Below are 18,804 nucleotides of genomic sequence, written 5' to 3'. Positions count from 1 at the left end.
TTCAAATCTGGCCTCAGGCACTTAATAATTGCCTAGCTGTGTGGCCTTGGGCAAGCCCCCCCCCAAAAAAAATTGGCCATTCTACATGATCTTAAGCTGATTAAGTGCTCTTAAACTCTAACTTTCTCTTTCATGAAGGAAAATGGAGATTTTTCTCTTGTAGAATATTTCAGAGTGTGTGAGAATTTAAAGTGACAAAAAGTGAAATGGAATCTGTCCTGTTTTCAAACAGTTAACTCCAGAACTCTTAAAAAACTCTAACAGCATTATGGTTTTGGGTGAGAGATAATGGAGAGCAAATGAATGTGATTGATTCCTGTACTTAAGGTGACCAGAGGCATCTTATTAATGTTATAGTATTTTGTGGTCTCTTATATGGTGTGAAGGATATTACAGGTATTCACATCATGGTAATGGGATGGGTTATAGGGAAAATAATAGACAGTAAACAGTTTTACTTTTTGTTTCTTCTAGGCTGTGAATAAATTGGCTGAGATTATGAATCGAAAAGAACCTCCTAGACGTGGAGCTGACACAGATGTGAGAAGGAAAGAGAAAGAGAATAGAAAGCTACATATGGAACTTAAATCAGAACGTGAAAAGTTAACTCAACAGATGATAAAATATCAAAAAGAACTGAATGAAATGCAAGCTGTAAGAATTCTTTTGAAATCTTTTTTGGTGGTTGGATGTCACTCTAAAATTTTTGGTTTTTATTTTTCTTTGTTGACCGGATTCAGAAAAAACATTACTTGAAGAATAAGTAGACTAATTAAATGATTTACATATCACACCTTAGAGGTGGTGACTTAGTGAATAGAATGCTAAATTCAAATCTCTCTCTCCATTTATTTGTTCTAAGATACTGACTAATGGGGGCAGGCTAGTGGCTGGCGCAGTGGATAGAGCACAGGCCCTGGAGTCTGGAGGACCTGAGTTCAAATTTTACTTTGTCACTTGTTAACAATATATTGGTGGACACGTGCACAAATACACACACACACACACACACACACACACACACACACACACACACACTTACAAATGGTATTTTTGCATAAACTACGTTTAACTTTAAGAAATTTTTTTTCTTTTATAGCAAATAGCTGAAGAAAGCCAAATTCGAATTGAATTACAAATGACACTGGATAGCAAAGACAGTGACATTGAACAGCTTCGGTCGCAGCTCCAAGCTTTGCACATTGGTCTGGATAGTTCCAGTATAGGCAGTGGACCAGGGGAAGCTGAAGCAGATGATGGGTTCCCAGGTACAGGTTTGTTTTCAGCACTTTGATTATTTTTACAAAAAGGCTTCTGACCCAATATCAAAATCATATAACTGATTATCTCAAGGTCTGTTACAGATTTTTTTTCAGATAGGTATAACTACCAATAATTTATATATGGGAAAATATGAATCTTGGTTCTACCTTTTTCACCTTTTAATTTTTTTTTAAACTTTCTGACTATGCCTTTAAAAAGAAAACTAATTTACTTTCACATTTATTTTCAGTACTCATCAGATAATGTAATGACTAATGTTTTAAATCTCTATGTCCGATTTTTCTGTTAAACTTTTTAATTTTTTTTAATTTTTGCACTTTTCCTTTTTTTATGTTGGGTTTTTAGTTCATATCACTCAGTCACATACTATGGAATCCATGTCTTTCACCTATCAACATTCTTCTACCTCTCTCAATATTGCTACTAAGCCTTCCAGTTCTCACATGCTTCTTGATTCTGATTCTGACTCAGAGGAAGAATCCTTATCTTGTGTACCCATTTCTTCGGGACCTGATAGTGCAGGTGACATCCTGAAAACTATTTACTCGTGGATTGTTTTTTCCTCCTTTTCTAATTTCATTCCTTTTGAAAAGTTTTCATAACATTATATTACTAAATCCACTAACTCTTAAGACTTTCATTAGACCTAATAAAAATGCTCCCTGCACACAGAATAGTTACCTAAATATTTTCTAACCCATTAATTATAAAGTAGATTTTGAAACTCAATTCTTTTGTCAGCTTGCTACAATGCCAAAACTGGATTATCTTGATTATGCAAGAGAAGTAGGAAAATGGCATGGCTTCAAAGCACCTAGAATTTCTTTGCTGTGAGCAATTTTCAGACAAATGAATGTGATCTTATTAAAGTTTGATCTTGATTTAAAATATAGAACACTTTTTTTTATTTTGTTATCAACACAAGCACTTATTAAGCATATTCAATGCTTAAACCCTCAGCATAGTATGGGATACTGGGAGGAATATGAATAAATTAATATATGATCTGTGTTCTAAAAGAGCTTATGACCTTAATGGTGTGATAATAGGCAAATATTTCAGTATTTTAAGGTTCCATAATTATATCTCTGTGTATATAAATACTCTATTCACACATATGGATTACGCCTTGGAAGTCAGTTTTATGAGTTGCCCTAGTGGAAAAAGCATTCCTTACCTAATGACTTTAACCCTTTAATCATTAGCCTTTCTCCACATAGCTGTCTGATCCTTAGATAAAAGACACATTCAAGGATCACCTTTGATTTTTAAGCAAGATAATATCTTACTTAATCTTACATTGTAATAATCTCCCATTTAATCCTAGAATCATAAAGTTATCTTCTGAGGCAGCCTCTTTGTCTCAGTAAATAACCAAATCTAAAAAAAAATCAGAGAATTAAAACTATATTTTGGGGGCGGCTAGGTGGCGCAGTAGATAGAGCACCGGCTCTGGAGTCAGGAGTACCTGAGTTCAAATGCAGCCTCAGACACTTAATAATTACCTAGCTGTGTGGCCTCGGGCAAGCCACTTAACCTCATTTGCCTTACAAAGAAAACCTAACCACCCCCCCAAAAAAACCCCAAAACTATATTTTGATTTTTATCATAGTATTTCCTTTTAGAACAGTAGCAGTGTGCTATGTTCTATAAAACTCCATTTAATAACATTTCCCATCTTTTAAAAAAAACAAACTATGAATGACACCCTTGGAAATAAAACCAAATCCAATGAATTACAAGAATTTATCCAAGTTCTGCTATTGATCTGAAATTTTGTCATTTATTACTTAAATGTATCAACTTGATTTATGAGATTTTTGTCCTATGTTGTACCAGCATTTGATTTGTAACATGTAAGTTCATTTTTAATTTTCATGTAAATATTTTAAAACTCCAAAGCTGTCCTTCCACTTTCCTTCCACAGTTTTTAAAAAAAAAATTATTTATTTAAGGCAATGGGGTTAAGTGACTTGCCCAAGATCACACAACTAGCTAATTATTAAGTGTCTGAGGCTGGATTTGTATTTATGTCATCCTGACTCCAGAGCCAGTACTCTAATCTACTGCACCACCTGGCTGCCCCTAATGTTTCAATTTTTAAAAGTATTTTTTTCCTTAAAGGAAATATCTATTTCAATGAAATAAGTCTTTAAAATATGATACATATTTTTTAAGGAGATGGGTCATCAAAGTGCAACTAGAATTACTAGTTTGCTACTGTCTTCCAAGATCACAAATGCATGTTTTAGACAAGTCCTACAATGGAACTTTTTATGTGAATGAAAGAATTATTTTCTGCTGTAATCTATTGTCATTGTAATAGTTCTTTCAAAAAAATTGCATTTGTTTCCAATAACTTTAACATTTGTGGACTGTAGATTAACTGTGGTGATAAACATTGAGAAACAGATTAATCTTGCTTCCTAATATCTAGATGAAAATTATGTGCCAACAAAACCTAGAAAATATTTGTTATTTGCTTGTTTGCAGAATCAAGATTAGAGGGATGGCTTTCGTTGCCTGTACGAAACAACACTAAGAAGTTTGGATGGGTTAAAAAGGTAATTTAGTTCTATATGGTTAGAAATTGTAGTATTATTTTCCCAGAAATAGTTTATTGGTCTCTTAATCTTTGAGTCTTGCTTTAACTATGGTCCTTTTTAGGTCTGGACCTTGGTAATGATGAATCGGGTCCACAGTCTTTTTGGAGACATGTTCAAGAAGCTTTGTATATTAGTTGCTAATGAGAAAAAGAAATTCACTTGAATGAAAATGGGGTTGTAAGCAAATGGGATTTTACAGTGATTTTGCTGCAGAAAAGGACAAGTAATTGAGCATACCAAATTAGCTTAAATCCTTTTAGATTAGAAAATCATTGAACAAAATCCTCAGTATGACATTGAAATGGGCTTTTATTAATAGTGGAAAAACAGGTTCATTGGAATAAGGAAATAAAATGTTAGCAAAAACTTAACTTTAGATTATTTCTTCCCTGTCTCATATTTACCACTATTAAATTTGATTGATGTATTTATAGGTTCTGATTACTTGATTATGTAATAGCACTATGATAAAGTTCGCCATGCAAATATAGTACTTAAGAAACAACACTGCCATTTAGTGAATTTCAGATACAAAGTATATTTGAAGATTATCATACATTACTGCCTTAGAACCTTGTCTTATTTTATATGAATCTTTATCATTCCATGAAGCTGTCCTTTTAGAAAGCATTTCAAGTAAAAATCATTAAGTATCATTTTAAATATTAATATTTGGGGGCAGCTAGGTGGCGTAATGGATAAAGCACCGGCCCTGGAGTCAAGAGTACCTGGGTTCAAATCTGGTCTGAGACACTTAATAATTACCTAGCTGTGTGGCCTTGGGCAAGCCACTTAACCCCATTTGCCTTGCAAAAACCAAATAAATAAATAAGTAAATAAGTAAGCAAGTAAGTAAATAAATAAATATTAATATTTTGCTAAAGTCCTTTAAGTATATCCTGTTAATTCTATTTTATTTTACCCTAAAGGAATTTTATATGCTTGCAAAAAAGAGTAATTGAAACAAAGGTCTATAATAACATCAATCTTAATATTCAGCTATTTTTCTCCTAACAGTATGTGATTGTAAGCAGCAAGAAGATTCTTTTCTATGATAGTGAACAAGATAAAGAACAGTCTAATCCTTACATGGTATTAGATATAGAGTAAGTACTTTAACATATTTAATTAAGATGACTGTATTTGAGTAGTTGATAAATATTTTCCTATTCATTGAAAAAATCAATGCCAGCATCATATTTAGGAATGTGGTAGCATATACTATAGAATGTAGTTTTTTTTTATTTTCATATACTTTGGGGATATTATTTAAACAAGTTTTAGTATATGATCTAAGACTTTCGTTTATTTTATTTATTTTATTTATTAATCTGTTGACTTTAATTGTTCATTTTAAGATTCATCTTTATTTTGAGATTTTAAAGAATGTATTTCATTTAGAGCTAGATTGTGAATTACTAAATGAAGTGTAGAAATTAGAAGTGGGAGAGAATTTCTAAACATCTCAAAATTAAATGTAAATTAAGTTTAAATTAAGTAAAGTACAATCTTGTATAATGTGTGTAGTTAATTTAACATGTCTCTTGAAATAATAACTGACATAATTTTGTTCTTTTCTGGTACTTTAATCCTTTACTTAACATCTATTGTAGCAAGTTGTTCCATGTCCGGCCAGTCACACAGACAGATGTTTATAGAGCTGATTCCAAAGAGATTCCAAGGATATTCCAGGTAAATGTGGCCTTTTTAAATCTCTCCTCTTCAGTATATACATGTAAGATGTCTGTGTTCAAATTTTTCACTCTCTTCTTCTGCTTCCTGCATAGAGTTTGTGAGATATCTTCAGAGATGTTCTCACATCCTTTATTCATATTAAAATCTGTTTCTCATTGATAACAGATTTTAAAACTATTTTGTCTTTTTCATTTTTATTGACAGTTTGGAATTGCACGATCTTTGCTTTAAAACAATTTAGTGTTTCTTACCTCTTTTAAGTTGTCAGATTTTTGTTAATTTTTCTTTATCATTAGATTTATTTTTAATTAACATTTCAATTTGTAAACCCAGGTAAAAGTGTAATTGTACCAACTTTTAAGAATGAAACAAGTAAATATTTTTTGATCAAAAGGAAAATATAATTTTAATAGTATTATGCCTCAAAGTGGAAATAATGAGCTATTTTGAGGTTTTGAGTGAAATATCTCTATTCCCTCATTTTCTGTTGAAATTTTTGAAGCATAGTTTTTTAGAAATTCAAAAGGAAAGACAAGGGGAAAATAAGGACTGCTAAAGTGTTAAGAGTTTGATATTTTTTTTTGACATTTAAACAGATTAGGGATTGCTAAGACTCTAATAATATTTCCTTCCCCCTCAAGGGCATTTAATGTGATATAGTGGAATTGCATGTTTTGACTTCAAATTGTAATTTTCTTATGTCGCACTTTATATTGATAATAATTTTTTCTTGCCCTACCCTAATGTTGCTTTTTTCCTTAAGTGGGTAGCTTTTATCTTAAAATGATAATGTGGTTCTCTTTTGATATATATAGATCCTGTATGCTAATGAAGGTGAAAGCAAAAAAGAACAAGAATTTCCCCCGGAACCAGTTGGGGAAAAGTCAAACTGCATTTGCCACAAAGGACATGAATTTATTCCTACTCTTTATCATTTCCCAACTAACTGTGAGGCGTGTATGAAGCCACTTTGGCATATGTTTAAACCTCCACCTGCTCTGGAGTGCCGCCGCTGCCATATCAAATGCCACAAAGACCACATGGACAAAAAGGAGGAAATCATAGCACCTTGCAAAGGTAAATAATGAAATTAAATATGCTTATACTAGCTATATCTAAGAAACAAATTGTATTCTGTAGAAATATTTCATTCATCAATTTTAATGAATATGTGGATAAACAGAAAACATCCATTCACTAAATATTTATCATAATGAATATTTACTATTTTTAGAATGGTATTTTAGGCTTTGAAGGAGATAAAAAGTTAGATAATCCTTCTTTGAGTTTAGAGGCTAGTGAGGGGATAAGATGTTAAAAAAAAAAAAGCAGTACTTCATAACGTTGGACACTAAGTAGATTAGAGAGGTACAAAGTAGTTTTATGTAACATCCCCCCCAGACTGAAGGCTATTGCTGACCAAGGAGATCAGGGAAACCTTCCTAAAAGAAGTGAGATTCAGGTTTACAGTTAGGCTGTAAAGGCTGATTAGAAATTCAATAGGAAAGAGAAGGAAAGTTTTCCAGGGATAGACACCAACATAAACAAAGAAAGACATGAAGATTGGAGATGATAGTGCATCTAAGCAGAGGGAAATGGAGAATATAGTTCAATTTGCCTAGACAATATGGCTGGGGGTGGGGTTGGGGGAGGTGTGGTATAGGGTATGAAGAAGAGGCTAAGTGATGAAAAGGTATTGCATTGCCTGCCTATCATGTGCCAAGCCTCAAATAACAGGGAAAGAAACTTCAGCTGGCCCAGCAGACAGTTTAAAAAAAAGTAATGATTTTTCAATTAGTGCAATAACATGATCAGATTTTTACGTTAAAAAAAAAGACTTTCATGGCAGTGGTATGAAAGATATTTTAAGGAGAAAATAGAGAAGCCACATGTTAGATTATCATACAAATCTAAGGTATATGGGAGAAGCAAGTACAATTCTTGATTAAATATACTGTTATTGTTTGCAATATTTCATTGCAGTATACTATGACATTTCATCGGCAAAGAATCTACTGTTGTTAGCTAATTCTACAGAGGACCAGCAGAAGTGGGTCAGTCGATTGATAAAAAAGATACCTAAAAAACCCCCAGCACCAGACCCTTTCGCTAGGTCATCTCCTAGAACTTCTATGAAGGTACAGCCCAATCAATCTATAAGACGGCCAAGTCGACAGCTTCCTCCAAGCAAACCAAGGTAAATTTTAAAAATCCAGTAACATCTAAAGTAATTTTTCTCAAATGATTATTAAAATTATCCTATCACATTCCATTTATCTACTTGTGTTCAGAATTGTAATGAAACCTCGTATGTCAAATACTTGAAACTTGTAAGCCTTACAATACATACATTGACTTATATGAATAAATGGTACATTTATTTAATAAATTTCAATCATTTATTCAAGTATATTTTTATGATAGAAAATGTGAACAGAAGTGGGACCTTTTTGTTCAGTTCTTATAATTTGATGTTAAAATTGTTGAAGACAGAATTTATAATTACTATTTTGATTATTTTTAGAAAATGATACACTAAATAGTCAGTGAGATAATAATCAACTTAGATCACCTATATAAATGTGCTTTGTAAGTTTTAAAGTACTATGCAAATATCAAGTATTATTTCTGAGTAAGCCACAGTGTTCTCCCTATTTATCATAAAAGGAAAAAACATGTGGAGCAAAGGAACCAGTTCATCAAGCTGGTATCAAGTTCATATACAAATTATATAACAGTTCCTAATTTTTATTTCATATTTTTATATATGTATATATGTATATAAAACATAGATCTTTATTATGTAAATTAATGTGTTGAAACATAAATAAACAATTGTGTACAAGAAAAACCTGGTATTACATGTAACTTTTGAGGACTACAGGACAGTTCTGTCTCAACAAAGCTTCTTCTGATAGCAACATTTAGAATTTAATTATTCTGTGTGGCCTTGGGCAAGCCACTTAACCCCATTTGCCTTGGAAAAACCTAAAAAAAAAGGAATTTAATTATTGTGTCAACATGAACTATGTATGTGGTTTTTTTTCTTTGTAATTTTCTTTGAGGTTTATTAATTTATGAATGTTTATTTTGAAAGGAAAAAAATCTATAAATGCTATGTAATATTTAAATTTTTTGTTAATTTTTTTTTTTTAGTTCTGGCCCTCCCCTTCGAATTATTCTTCATTGATTTTTTTTTGTACATTTTGTCATAACAGTAAGTAATAGGGATCTTTTTATACAATGCTGCATGTAGATTAAAACTAACCTTAAAAACTCACCCATAAAATTTAAAAGATAACTGATGAAAATTTCTGAAAATATAAAAAAGATCTTTCAATTAAAATTCTTTAGATCTTTGAAAAATATTATTTTGGTTATTAGTGACTTTAAATACTTTTGTTTTTAGTCTTTATGACATAAGAGTCTGTATTACTTTTATTCACAGTTATATTTGTGAGTAAGCTCACTCCAATATATCTCTAAGTAAAAGGATTTTTTTATTAGAGACTCAACCTCATTTGAAACATAGATGAAGATAATGTGAAGGCCATGGAGTTCTGCTGGCAAAGCCTTCAAAACTTTAAGCTTTTTGGGGGTTGTAAGGTTTTTTTTTGAATGGTTGAATCACAAGTACCAAACTGGCTAAGGATGAATGTTAATCAGTCACTTGGTTGACTGGCTGGTGATTAATACTTTGACCATGATAAATCATGAAACAAAGAAAAAAGCAAATAGTTGTCAGTCCTATATGTGCACTTTCCCCTCCAAACTCCTATTTCTGCAGTAACTATAGCAGAATGGTGGAAAAGTGAGTGGAGGGAGCTAAGAATCACTTAGTATATCATCCAAACATTAACTTCATTATTGGTTCTCCTAAATGGGAAATCGTTATCCAGTGACTTGTTCATGTTGCCAGAGAAACTGAATCATATTAATATTTACACTTTCTTAATAAACAACAAGAAAGGAGTTGCAACTAAATGGAATAATGACTCATAGGTTCTACTTCAAAAGGAAAATATAATTTTAATAGTATTATGCCTCAAAAGACAAGAGGAAACACCATTTCATTTAATATTTGGTCACCTTATAATGCAGTGCTTGTGATAAAATAATTGCAACTTATATCCCAGCATCTCTTACAGAACATGAAGAGATAAGGAAATTTTATGAAGATTTAAAATAAGGTCCTTTTACTTAAATCAGTATATACTTTGATTTAGTGACTTCAGTGCAAAGGTGGAAATAGGTGAGGAAATACGATTCAAGAGAATGAATTTTTATTCAGTCATTTTTCAAGTTGTGTCTGACTCTTTATGACCCCTTTTGGGGGTTTTCTTGACAAATGGCAAAAATGGTGGCTTGCCATTTTCTGCATCAGTGTGTCCTCATTATCCAGTTGAGAAAGTTGAGGCAAACAAGGTTGAGAGACTTGCCTGGTTTCACACAACTAATAAATGTCTGAGTTTAGATTTGAATTCAGGTTCTTCTGACTCCAAACCTGACATTAGTGCCATCTAGCTGTCCAAGAGAAGGAATAAGAGTCTAAAAACTTGAAGTAGTAAAGTTTTTTTTGAAGGTTAGATGCAAGTAACATAAAAATTACATTGAGTACATTTATGCAAAGTGATTGTATTTATTATATAAGAAATTACTTGTTACTGGTATGAGAGTTATTAATGAATCATGTATCTATAGTTGGACCACCAGCTAGTTAGAAGAATGATCAAAATTAATATGAAGCTAGAAGCAATAATGAAAATAAAAAAAAAGATGAATTGTCTATTAAAACTCATCCTCAGTGCAGAAAATTGGGAAATGGATGAAGTAAAGCATATCATCATTAATTTTTATAGTGAATGTCACATTGAAGTTACACAGTATAAATCAGTTTTCATAGCAAAGAGACAAGAAGAGAAGAAAACTTAATCTTAGGTAGCAAACTCTTATTTGTCAGGTGGAGAAAGATGGCATCCAGAGTCAATACTGGTTTAGAATATAAATTCATCTGTTAAGATATTATGAAGAATGGTGCATGATAATGAACAGTATTACTTAATGAAACAGCAAGAAGCAGTTCAGGATGGAAGATGGGATGGGAGCTTTAAAAAATTTGGTGGAGGGGCACAGTGGATAGAGCACTGGCCCTGGAGTCAGGAGTACCTAAGTTCAAATACGGCCTCAGACACTTAATAATTACCTAGCTGTGTGGCCTTGGGCAAGCCACTTAACCCCATTGCCTTGCAAAAAAACAAAACCAAAAAAAAATTTCATGGTGATTCAGCTAAGCAGAGTTTTCTCAAAGGTATTTAAAGAAGTAGGACAACATGGGGGTGGCTAGGTGGCTCAGTGGATAAAGCACTGGCCCTGGAGTCAGGAGTACCTGGGTTCAAATCCAGTCTCAGACACTTAATAATTACCTAGCTGTGGGGCCTTGGGCAAGCCACTTAACCCTATTTGCCTTACAAAAAACCTAAAAAAAAAAAAGTAGGACAACATGGGGGGAAAAACATGTAAGATAGTAGAAATTTTTGCAACAATTTTTTTTCCATTAAGTATAATGACCTCTACTCCACAATCAATATTTATTTTGTATTCCTATATGTGCTTATAGAGTAACTAGAAATAACACTGAAGAAAATGAAGATGGGAAAAACAATTGGACTAGGTGAACAATACTATACAAGAGATACATACTGACATTGATATAGTTTTGAGGACATTTAATGAACTAGTCTCAAGGTGTTTAAAAGCAGGATAAGTACAAAAGATGTAGGGGACCTGACCACAGTACAAAAAAAGGAACAACAAAGAAAACAAAAATAACTGTTGACCTCTATATGTCTATATATAATTGAGAAGAATTGATATACACATTTTTAAGCACATTCTTGTATTTAAGTATTAGGAGTGCACAAGCAGACTTTGATACTCAGTATTCTCTTAGTACACCTTATCTTTTCCCTCTGTTGATGGAAAGATGTAGAGAATAAAGAATCAACTATTCTTGTTGTTTATTGCCTATAAAAGAGCATTTAATTTCTTAGGGGAGTTAAATCTCACTTCACACAAGAACAGAAATAATTTTATTCAATGTTCTGATCATTAATATAAAGCAAAGGATAAACAGATTAAATATTTGTTAGCCAGAGGTGTTCATCATTGTCAGGAATGCTATCCAGAGCAACTGCTCTGAAAGATTCCAAGTGGATGAAGAAGTCAAAATGTTCGACATTTTACTGATAGCAAAATCTCAAAAGTGAGACCGATAATCATTCTGAAGAATTTGACATAAGGGGGAAAAGTAATAGCTAACATTTAAGTAGTGCTTTTAAGGTGTTCATAGGTTTACATGTTCATAGGTTTGTGTTATTTGGCTAAAATCCAAAAATATCAGTCAGTAAACATTAAGTGCCTACTGAATACAAAGAGAAATAAAACAATCTCCTTCCTTAAGAACGTCAAAATCCAATGGAGTTGGGGGCAGCTAGGTGGCACAGCACCAGTCCTGGAATCGGGGCACCTGAGTTCAAATGTGGCCTTAGCCACTTAAATAATTACCTAGCTTTGTGACCTTGAGCAAGTCACTTAACCCCATTGCCTTGCAAAAATGTAAAAAAAAAAAATCTAATGGAGTCCCAAGCTATATGTAAACAATAATTAAAAGAGAGAAGTCCCTAGGAATGAGAAATTAAGAAAGGCTTTCTGTAGAAAATGGGATTTTAATGGAAGGGCTGAAAGGAAACCAGGGAAGACAGCAAAAAGTAGATGAGGTGAGAGAGCATTCCAGGCATTGGGGATAGCCAGATAATGTTTGGAGTCAAGAACTAGTGTCTTTTTCTGGAACAGCCAGGTGGCCAATGTAATTCAATCAAGGATAGAAGAACATGGCAGGAAATAAAGTAGGAGATCTAGTTTATAAAGATACTAAATAGAGGATTTTGTATTTAATCCTAGGGGCAGTAGGGAGTCACTGGAGTTTCCTTCAGGTCAGACCTGTGCTTTAGTAAAATTACTTTATAGGCCAAATGGAAAGTGGATTAGAGAGTAAGAAATTGAATAAGACAGACCCACCAGCAGTTCAGGTATGAGGTGATGAGAATTTGCACCAGAGTGTTATCAGTATTAGAGCAAAAAGGGATCGTATTTGAACGATGTTGCAAAATTGAGACCTTGGCAACAGATTATATATTGGAGGGTGAAAAGTAGTGAAAAGTTGAGGATGACACCTAGTGTGGAGACTGCAGGACTAGGAGGATGGTGTTGCCATCTATCATAATAGGGAAGTTAAAGGGAAGAGTAATGATTTCAGTTTTGAATATGCTGAGTTTGAAATATCCACTGGAAATCCTTTTGAGGTATGTGAAAGGCCACTGGGTATTCAAGATTGGAAGTCAGCAGAGTGGTTAGTGCACAATAGGTTGATTTGAGAATTGAAATTTATGGTTACTGATGAGATCACCAAATGAAATAGTAAAGAGGGACATTGCATGATCTGGATTAGGATCCAGCAGAGGAGCCATGTGAAAGAAAACCAGAATAGTCTGAAAACCTAGGGAACATCTTGGAGAAGAGAGTAATCAACAATCAAGGCTGTGCAAAAGTCAAGAAGTATGAGGATTGAGAAGAGCCCATTGCATTTGACAAAGAGATCAGTAGTAATGGTTGAATAATAGGATTGAAAGCCAGACTTACAGAATGTAAGGAGATGAGTGGAGACATCTCTTGTGGATGACCTTTACAAGGCATTCAGGATGGAAGGATCAAATGAGGGTTTTTTGACAGTAAGAGAAATAGGGAAGGGAAGAGAGTAAGTTTAGTAGGGAAGGACACAGAGAAATTGGAAAAAAGTGAGGAAGACAGGGAGCAATTTGTTGAAAGAGACAGGATGGAATATGATATATAGTTGAATGGAAAACCCAAAAAACTTGTCCATCAGAATATCTATCAGTATCTTGAACAGGTACTGCAGAAGAACAATGAATTGGGTCCAGAATCGAACAAAAAGATTAATTGCCTCTTGGAAAGTTACATTTTTTTAATAATCATGGATTTCCACCTAACATCTGTATGATAATTCATATTTATCATATTTTAAATTGTGATTGATAAGGAAATGCAATGTTAAAGAAAATGCTTACAAGAGAGCACGATATATAAAGATTTTATAATGGTGTCATTAAAATGCAGAAAACAGCTACTTGTAAATATATACACCTCCTATTGCAGATTGCTTGATTTGGCATTTAAAGACTGGGATTGGTCATTTGATGATATTGATGATGATGATGATGATGATGATGATGACGATGTTTTTGATTTCTGAAGAAATGAATGGGGTAATTCAAATGAGAAATGGATGGTTTCCTTTTTGCCTAAAGCATGTGGTTTGGATTTGGGCTTTTTGTGTTCCCCAGTCTTTTTTTTCCCACATATTTTAATATACTATTTTAAAGTTAGTTTTTAAAAGTTAAATTTCAAAATACATTCTAACAGAACTTTTAAAAATATTAATAAAATGTACAGACTTTAATGTACTTGGAATGACAACTTGGAAGAGAATCTATAATAAAAGAAGATAATTGAAAACTTTCTGCCCATTCAAATAGGTTGCTTTGAAGGGGAAAGTATTTTCTTCTATTTGCTATTGAGTTGATCTGCAAAAATAGCATGCTCTTTCTATCCTTTTTTCTTCAGACTTGCAAAGTTGAAACTGCAAGAGCTTTCCATTTCTTGACAATGCCGTGAAATACCCTTTTTTGACTTGGCTCATTTGTAGTGGTGTGAAGTGTTTGCTGGCTTCTCTTCTAATTATGTTCCTTGGAGAATAATTCAAGCTGTAATGCTGATTGTCATGATTGCTGTCATATAAATATAAAGTAATTCAAACAATCAGTGCTGTATGTCTACGAGAAAATAATCCTGTTAACTTTTTGGCTGCAAGTTAGTTTGGAAGAATTAGTATTTATTTTACTATAGCTACATAATTGTCAAATTAGATTGAGTAATTAAATTAAATTAATTTATTTTATTTAATTTAATTATTATTATAATATTAATTTATTTAATTAATTAAATTAAATATTTTCCTGTATATTATATATTTAATAGTTAACACTCATACAGCTTATACTGTCAGAATAGATTTAATTTTGCAAATCCTCATTGTTGCCACTACATTAATCATGACAGGGCTCTACTATACAGCTAATAAGTGGGATTTATGAAAATTAGTCCACTGGGGACTACTGTGCCCACCAATGGTAAGGTAAGGTATACATATAGTGATAATGTCAGAATATCTTTTTAATTAGATAAACTTGGAAAGAATTTGGAGATAACTATAGTTTGATAAGGCTGCTCCTGACATTGACAATCTTTTTCTTCCCCCACCAGCTAACTGCCTTCTGTGAATGCAGTCACCATCCACGGTGATCATTTTCTGCCTGTTATGAACAAGACTGAAATGTGATATCCCCAAATTTATTAAGTGAAAGAAAGAAACTATATTTTCCTGAGAGATCGATATATATATGTATATATGTATATATATATACACACACACATATATACATACACACACATAAATAAGTATGTATATTTATAAATCATTGGTATACTTTGGGGGGGGAAGCTACAGTATAAATCAATAATCTTGAAGAGGTTTCCTCAGATCTTTTAAGGTGACTGATCAAATGAAGAGTCATTGGTATCATAATAAAGATACTGTAGGTATATCTTGCTCCAAAATCTTGCTCTACTTTTTTGGACGACACTACATTTCACAAGAGGACTGAGAAGAGTTGAAATGAAAGCTATTATCTTTCAGCTTCTTTGGAGAGATTTCACCAGCATATTAAGGTTACCAGAAGAACTGAGGATTGGGAAAGATTCTACCATAGTGGTATAGACTGCATCCAAGAAGTTGACCATTATACTGTGTGTGTATATATATAAAGTACTGTAATACTGCGAGAGGATTTTTAAGACTTTCCACTTTATTTTTTATACACATTGATCAGATACCATTACTTATTGCAGTTGCAACTATGCACTTGTATAAAGCCATAATGTTGAAATTGATATTATTCATTCGTATATATCCCCCCAAAAACTGCATGTCAATGTGTTTGAAGTTAATCATATCAGTTTAATATTGCTTCATGATGGACAACCCTACCATTTGAATGCCTTAATTTAAGTCCTTTACTTCCATCTCCTTCCCCTACCCTTTGTATTTAAAATGACAAAAGAAAAAAAAAAATGTTTACCAGCTCTTAGAATACAAATTTGCTTTGTGGGGAAAAAAAATAGAGCACTATTTTTACACATAATAGTTATATCGATGTCAACCTATTTTGAATGTATAGTGAATGGGTTTTGGTTTTTTTTGGCAGGAAAGCATTGGTTACCAGAACAATAATTGATAGTATGAGAATATAACTTCATTGTGTACTGGTAATTTTTCATCCAGCCGTTTTTACAAACCTCAGTATTATTCAGTGACTTTGTATTACCCTCATTAAGTGCTATGAAGCTTTGTTTTGCCTTGTTTCTATCCTGGATCAGTTTTTTTGTTTGTTTTTGTTGTGCTTCTTTTTTGGGGGGGGGGTGTCATCTCTATCTTTTTCATTTTCACACACAATACAAGTATTCAAGAGTTATCACAAACTTTGAAAAAACTAAAACATACTGTAGATATATCTTAAATTATTCTATACTGTTCTCAAGAGCATGACTGTATGTATTATTTCAGTTGTGTGCTAATGAGAACTGATACCTGGGAAGAAGGGCCTAGTAGTACTAAATTGGATTTATTTTTAAAATTCAGTCTTGTATAAAAGTAGAGTTTTTTGTGGGCTCATTCATAACTATCATTCACCATCATCCCAGAAAATTGCATGTTTTATACAACTACAGTATAAGGTTAAAGATATTGAGAGTAAAGAATTGTGTAGCCTCTAATTGGTTGGTCTCTATATCTATAGATATATAGTTTGTATATTATATCTATATATCTCTATCTATAGAGTGTGTGTGATAATTAAAATTTGTCATCTAACATTTCAATGAAGGAAGTAGACATTTCATTGTTCCTTTCTCTAAGGACAACATAGAAATGTTTGGAAAATTAGGACTACAATTATACAATTATAAAACACTATCATGGGAAGCTGAAGAGTGGCCTTTGCCCCCTTCAATGTATGAAAACTAAATTCTTTTCCCATCCCCTTCCTCTCACCTTTAAAAAAATTGATTTATTGAATCTGCACTCTTTCAGGATGTCTGTGGACCCTTAAAACTAGAATGTGCATGCCACTTCATTTTTAAATATTGGTTTGTTGCAATCTAGTTTTAAAGCACAGCATGTTTTTTAAAGCGTAAAAAATATATAAAATTTATATAGAGTAAATATTTCCATTCATTAGACTTGTTTAAATGAGACTGAATGCATAAATATTTTATATAAAGATTTTGTTACATTGTGGGAAGTTCTATCCTATTATTCTGAATTGGAGAGAATATATAAATATATATATTTTTAAATAAACTGTTTTAAGGTGAAATAGTTTTAAGTTTACACATGGTAATTGAAATATTTGAATTTAGAAGGCAAAAGTGGGTGTTTAAAAGTAAATTTTGGAAAATGTAAATAATTGAGAGTATGAAGAATCATGACATCTCTTCTATAGAGGGGGAAAATGTGAAGTTTCTGAAAATTAAATAATTTGCTAAGAAAAAAATTCTCTCCCATGGAGATTTTCTACATTTCATTTATTGACATAGTCAGGGTTTATAAAGTTGCTTTCTCATTTCAAACAATGAAATTTTCTCCCTAATTTTTATTCCAGCTTCAAGAAAGAATTTGCCATTTCTCCCTTTGTAACCTTAAATCATATCCAAATCCAGTCTTTTCAGCATATGATATTCCCTTGGCATGAGGCTTAATTGTGCCAATCTCCATTTTCCTACTGTCCTGGCAAATCCTCAAATTAAGCATTCTATGGATTATTTCATTTTACACTATTCAGATTAAAATATTTTTGAATTCAACAATAGCTTATCCATAATGCTGGATTTATATCCTCAGGCAAGACCCTGTTATAGACACAAATATTTCCCATGGACAGAAATCAGGAAATGCCAGATGGAGAAGAATTTTACTAATATCCTCTTTATCTGAAAATTCAGTGATTTTAATGCAAATTATATATATATATATATATATATATATATATATATATATATATATGCATACAAATAAAAATAAAATAAAGGATAGCCTATATAAAAAGCCCAGAGTAATTTTCAATGTCTTACCCATATCTAATTTATAAATCTTTATCAATTTAGGAAATAATACTGCTATCAAGGCTTCTGCTATCCTTTATAGGAAAATGGAGATAATGCATTGATTTATTATTGGTACTTGCTTTAACATTAGATTCTATAAATATTTCTCATCCCCAAGTGTATTGGTCATGTCTAGTGATCAGAGCAGAGTCAGGCTCATCTGAATTTATAAATTAGTTTGAGTACCAGCATTTGGCTCCTTACTATTGCCTTGGAATTTTTACAAAGTTTTTGAGCCTCCCTAAATCCCCATCTGTGTTGTGAGGATACTGGAGAACATTTTGTAAAGCATTTTGAAGAAGCCCAGAAATATTGTGTCAGGTAGTTATCTTGTCTTCCTTCTGCCTCTCATCTATAAATTTTATTGGAAATGGTTTTGAATGCACAGGAAATGCACAGATTACATAATCATTACACAAATCTTTGATCCGATACCTTTTCTTTTTTCCCCCATTTAAACTCCAAGCAAAAAAAAAAAAAAGAATCATAGTCCCTGGATTTAACTTTTGGAAACTTTTGTCTCATCTTTGTAGCATTGTGATTGTATCCTATGCCTGCTTTTGAAAAGAAAATTAAATAAAAGGAATTGAGAAGTACACATTTTCATACTTTTCCTGTGAAAATACAATTCTGAAATCCTTCAACTTCTTAAAGCTTACTATAGGAATTTTCCTTTAGTGAAAAATGGGTGTAACAAACCTTGTGACTTAGGGGGTCCCAAATATTCCTTAATTTGGATTAAAGTTTTTGGTTCCTTTTCTTAAAATTACAAAGGCAGGTAGATAAATTTCTATAATGGCAAATCCTCATAGATAACAGTGAAATGCAAATAATTTCACTTTTGTGGTCTAAGTGATGAACT

The 18,804-nt window shown here is 32.4% G+C and overlaps 1 protein-coding gene across 7 annotated transcripts in view; it reads left to right on the top strand.

Moving 5' to 3' along the window:
- Positions 1-18,538, top strand: part of ROCK2 (Rho associated coiled-coil containing protein kinase 2) — a 147,278-nt gene extending 128,740 nt beyond the window's left edge. The window contains exons 25-34 of one of the 7 annotated variants that reach the window (XM_074207676.1): positions 475-654; positions 1,100-1,274; positions 1,630-1,806; positions 3,778-3,848; positions 4,908-4,996; positions 5,504-5,582; positions 6,401-6,662; positions 7,569-7,782; positions 13,818-13,927; positions 14,985-18,538. In XM_074207676.1, coding sequence (XP_074063777.1) covers positions 475-654; positions 1,100-1,274; positions 1,630-1,806; positions 3,778-3,848; positions 4,908-4,996; positions 5,504-5,582; positions 6,401-6,662; positions 7,569-7,782; positions 13,818-13,914 — 1,344 coding nt within the window. In that variant the 3' untranslated portion in view covers positions 13,915-13,927; positions 14,985-18,538. Of the gene's footprint in view, positions 1-474; positions 655-1,099; positions 1,275-1,629; positions 1,807-3,777; positions 3,849-4,907; positions 4,997-5,503; positions 5,583-6,400; positions 6,663-7,568; positions 7,783-8,741; positions 8,807-13,817; positions 13,928-14,984 lie in introns of those variants that run through there. The other 6 variants (XM_074207684.1, XM_074207706.1, XM_074207697.1 and 3 more) reach the window with 6 other exon arrangements.
- Positions 18,539-18,804: the final 266 nt, after the last annotated feature.

Source organism: Macrotis lagotis, chromosome 1 (assembly GCF_037893015.1).
Source record: "Macrotis lagotis isolate mMagLag1 chromosome 1, bilby.v1.9.chrom.fasta, whole genome shotgun sequence".
NCBI classification, from domain to species: Eukaryota; Metazoa; Chordata; class Mammalia; order Peramelemorphia; family Peramelidae; genus Macrotis; species Macrotis lagotis.
This window is presented reverse-complemented; position numbering and strand designations above follow the sequence as displayed.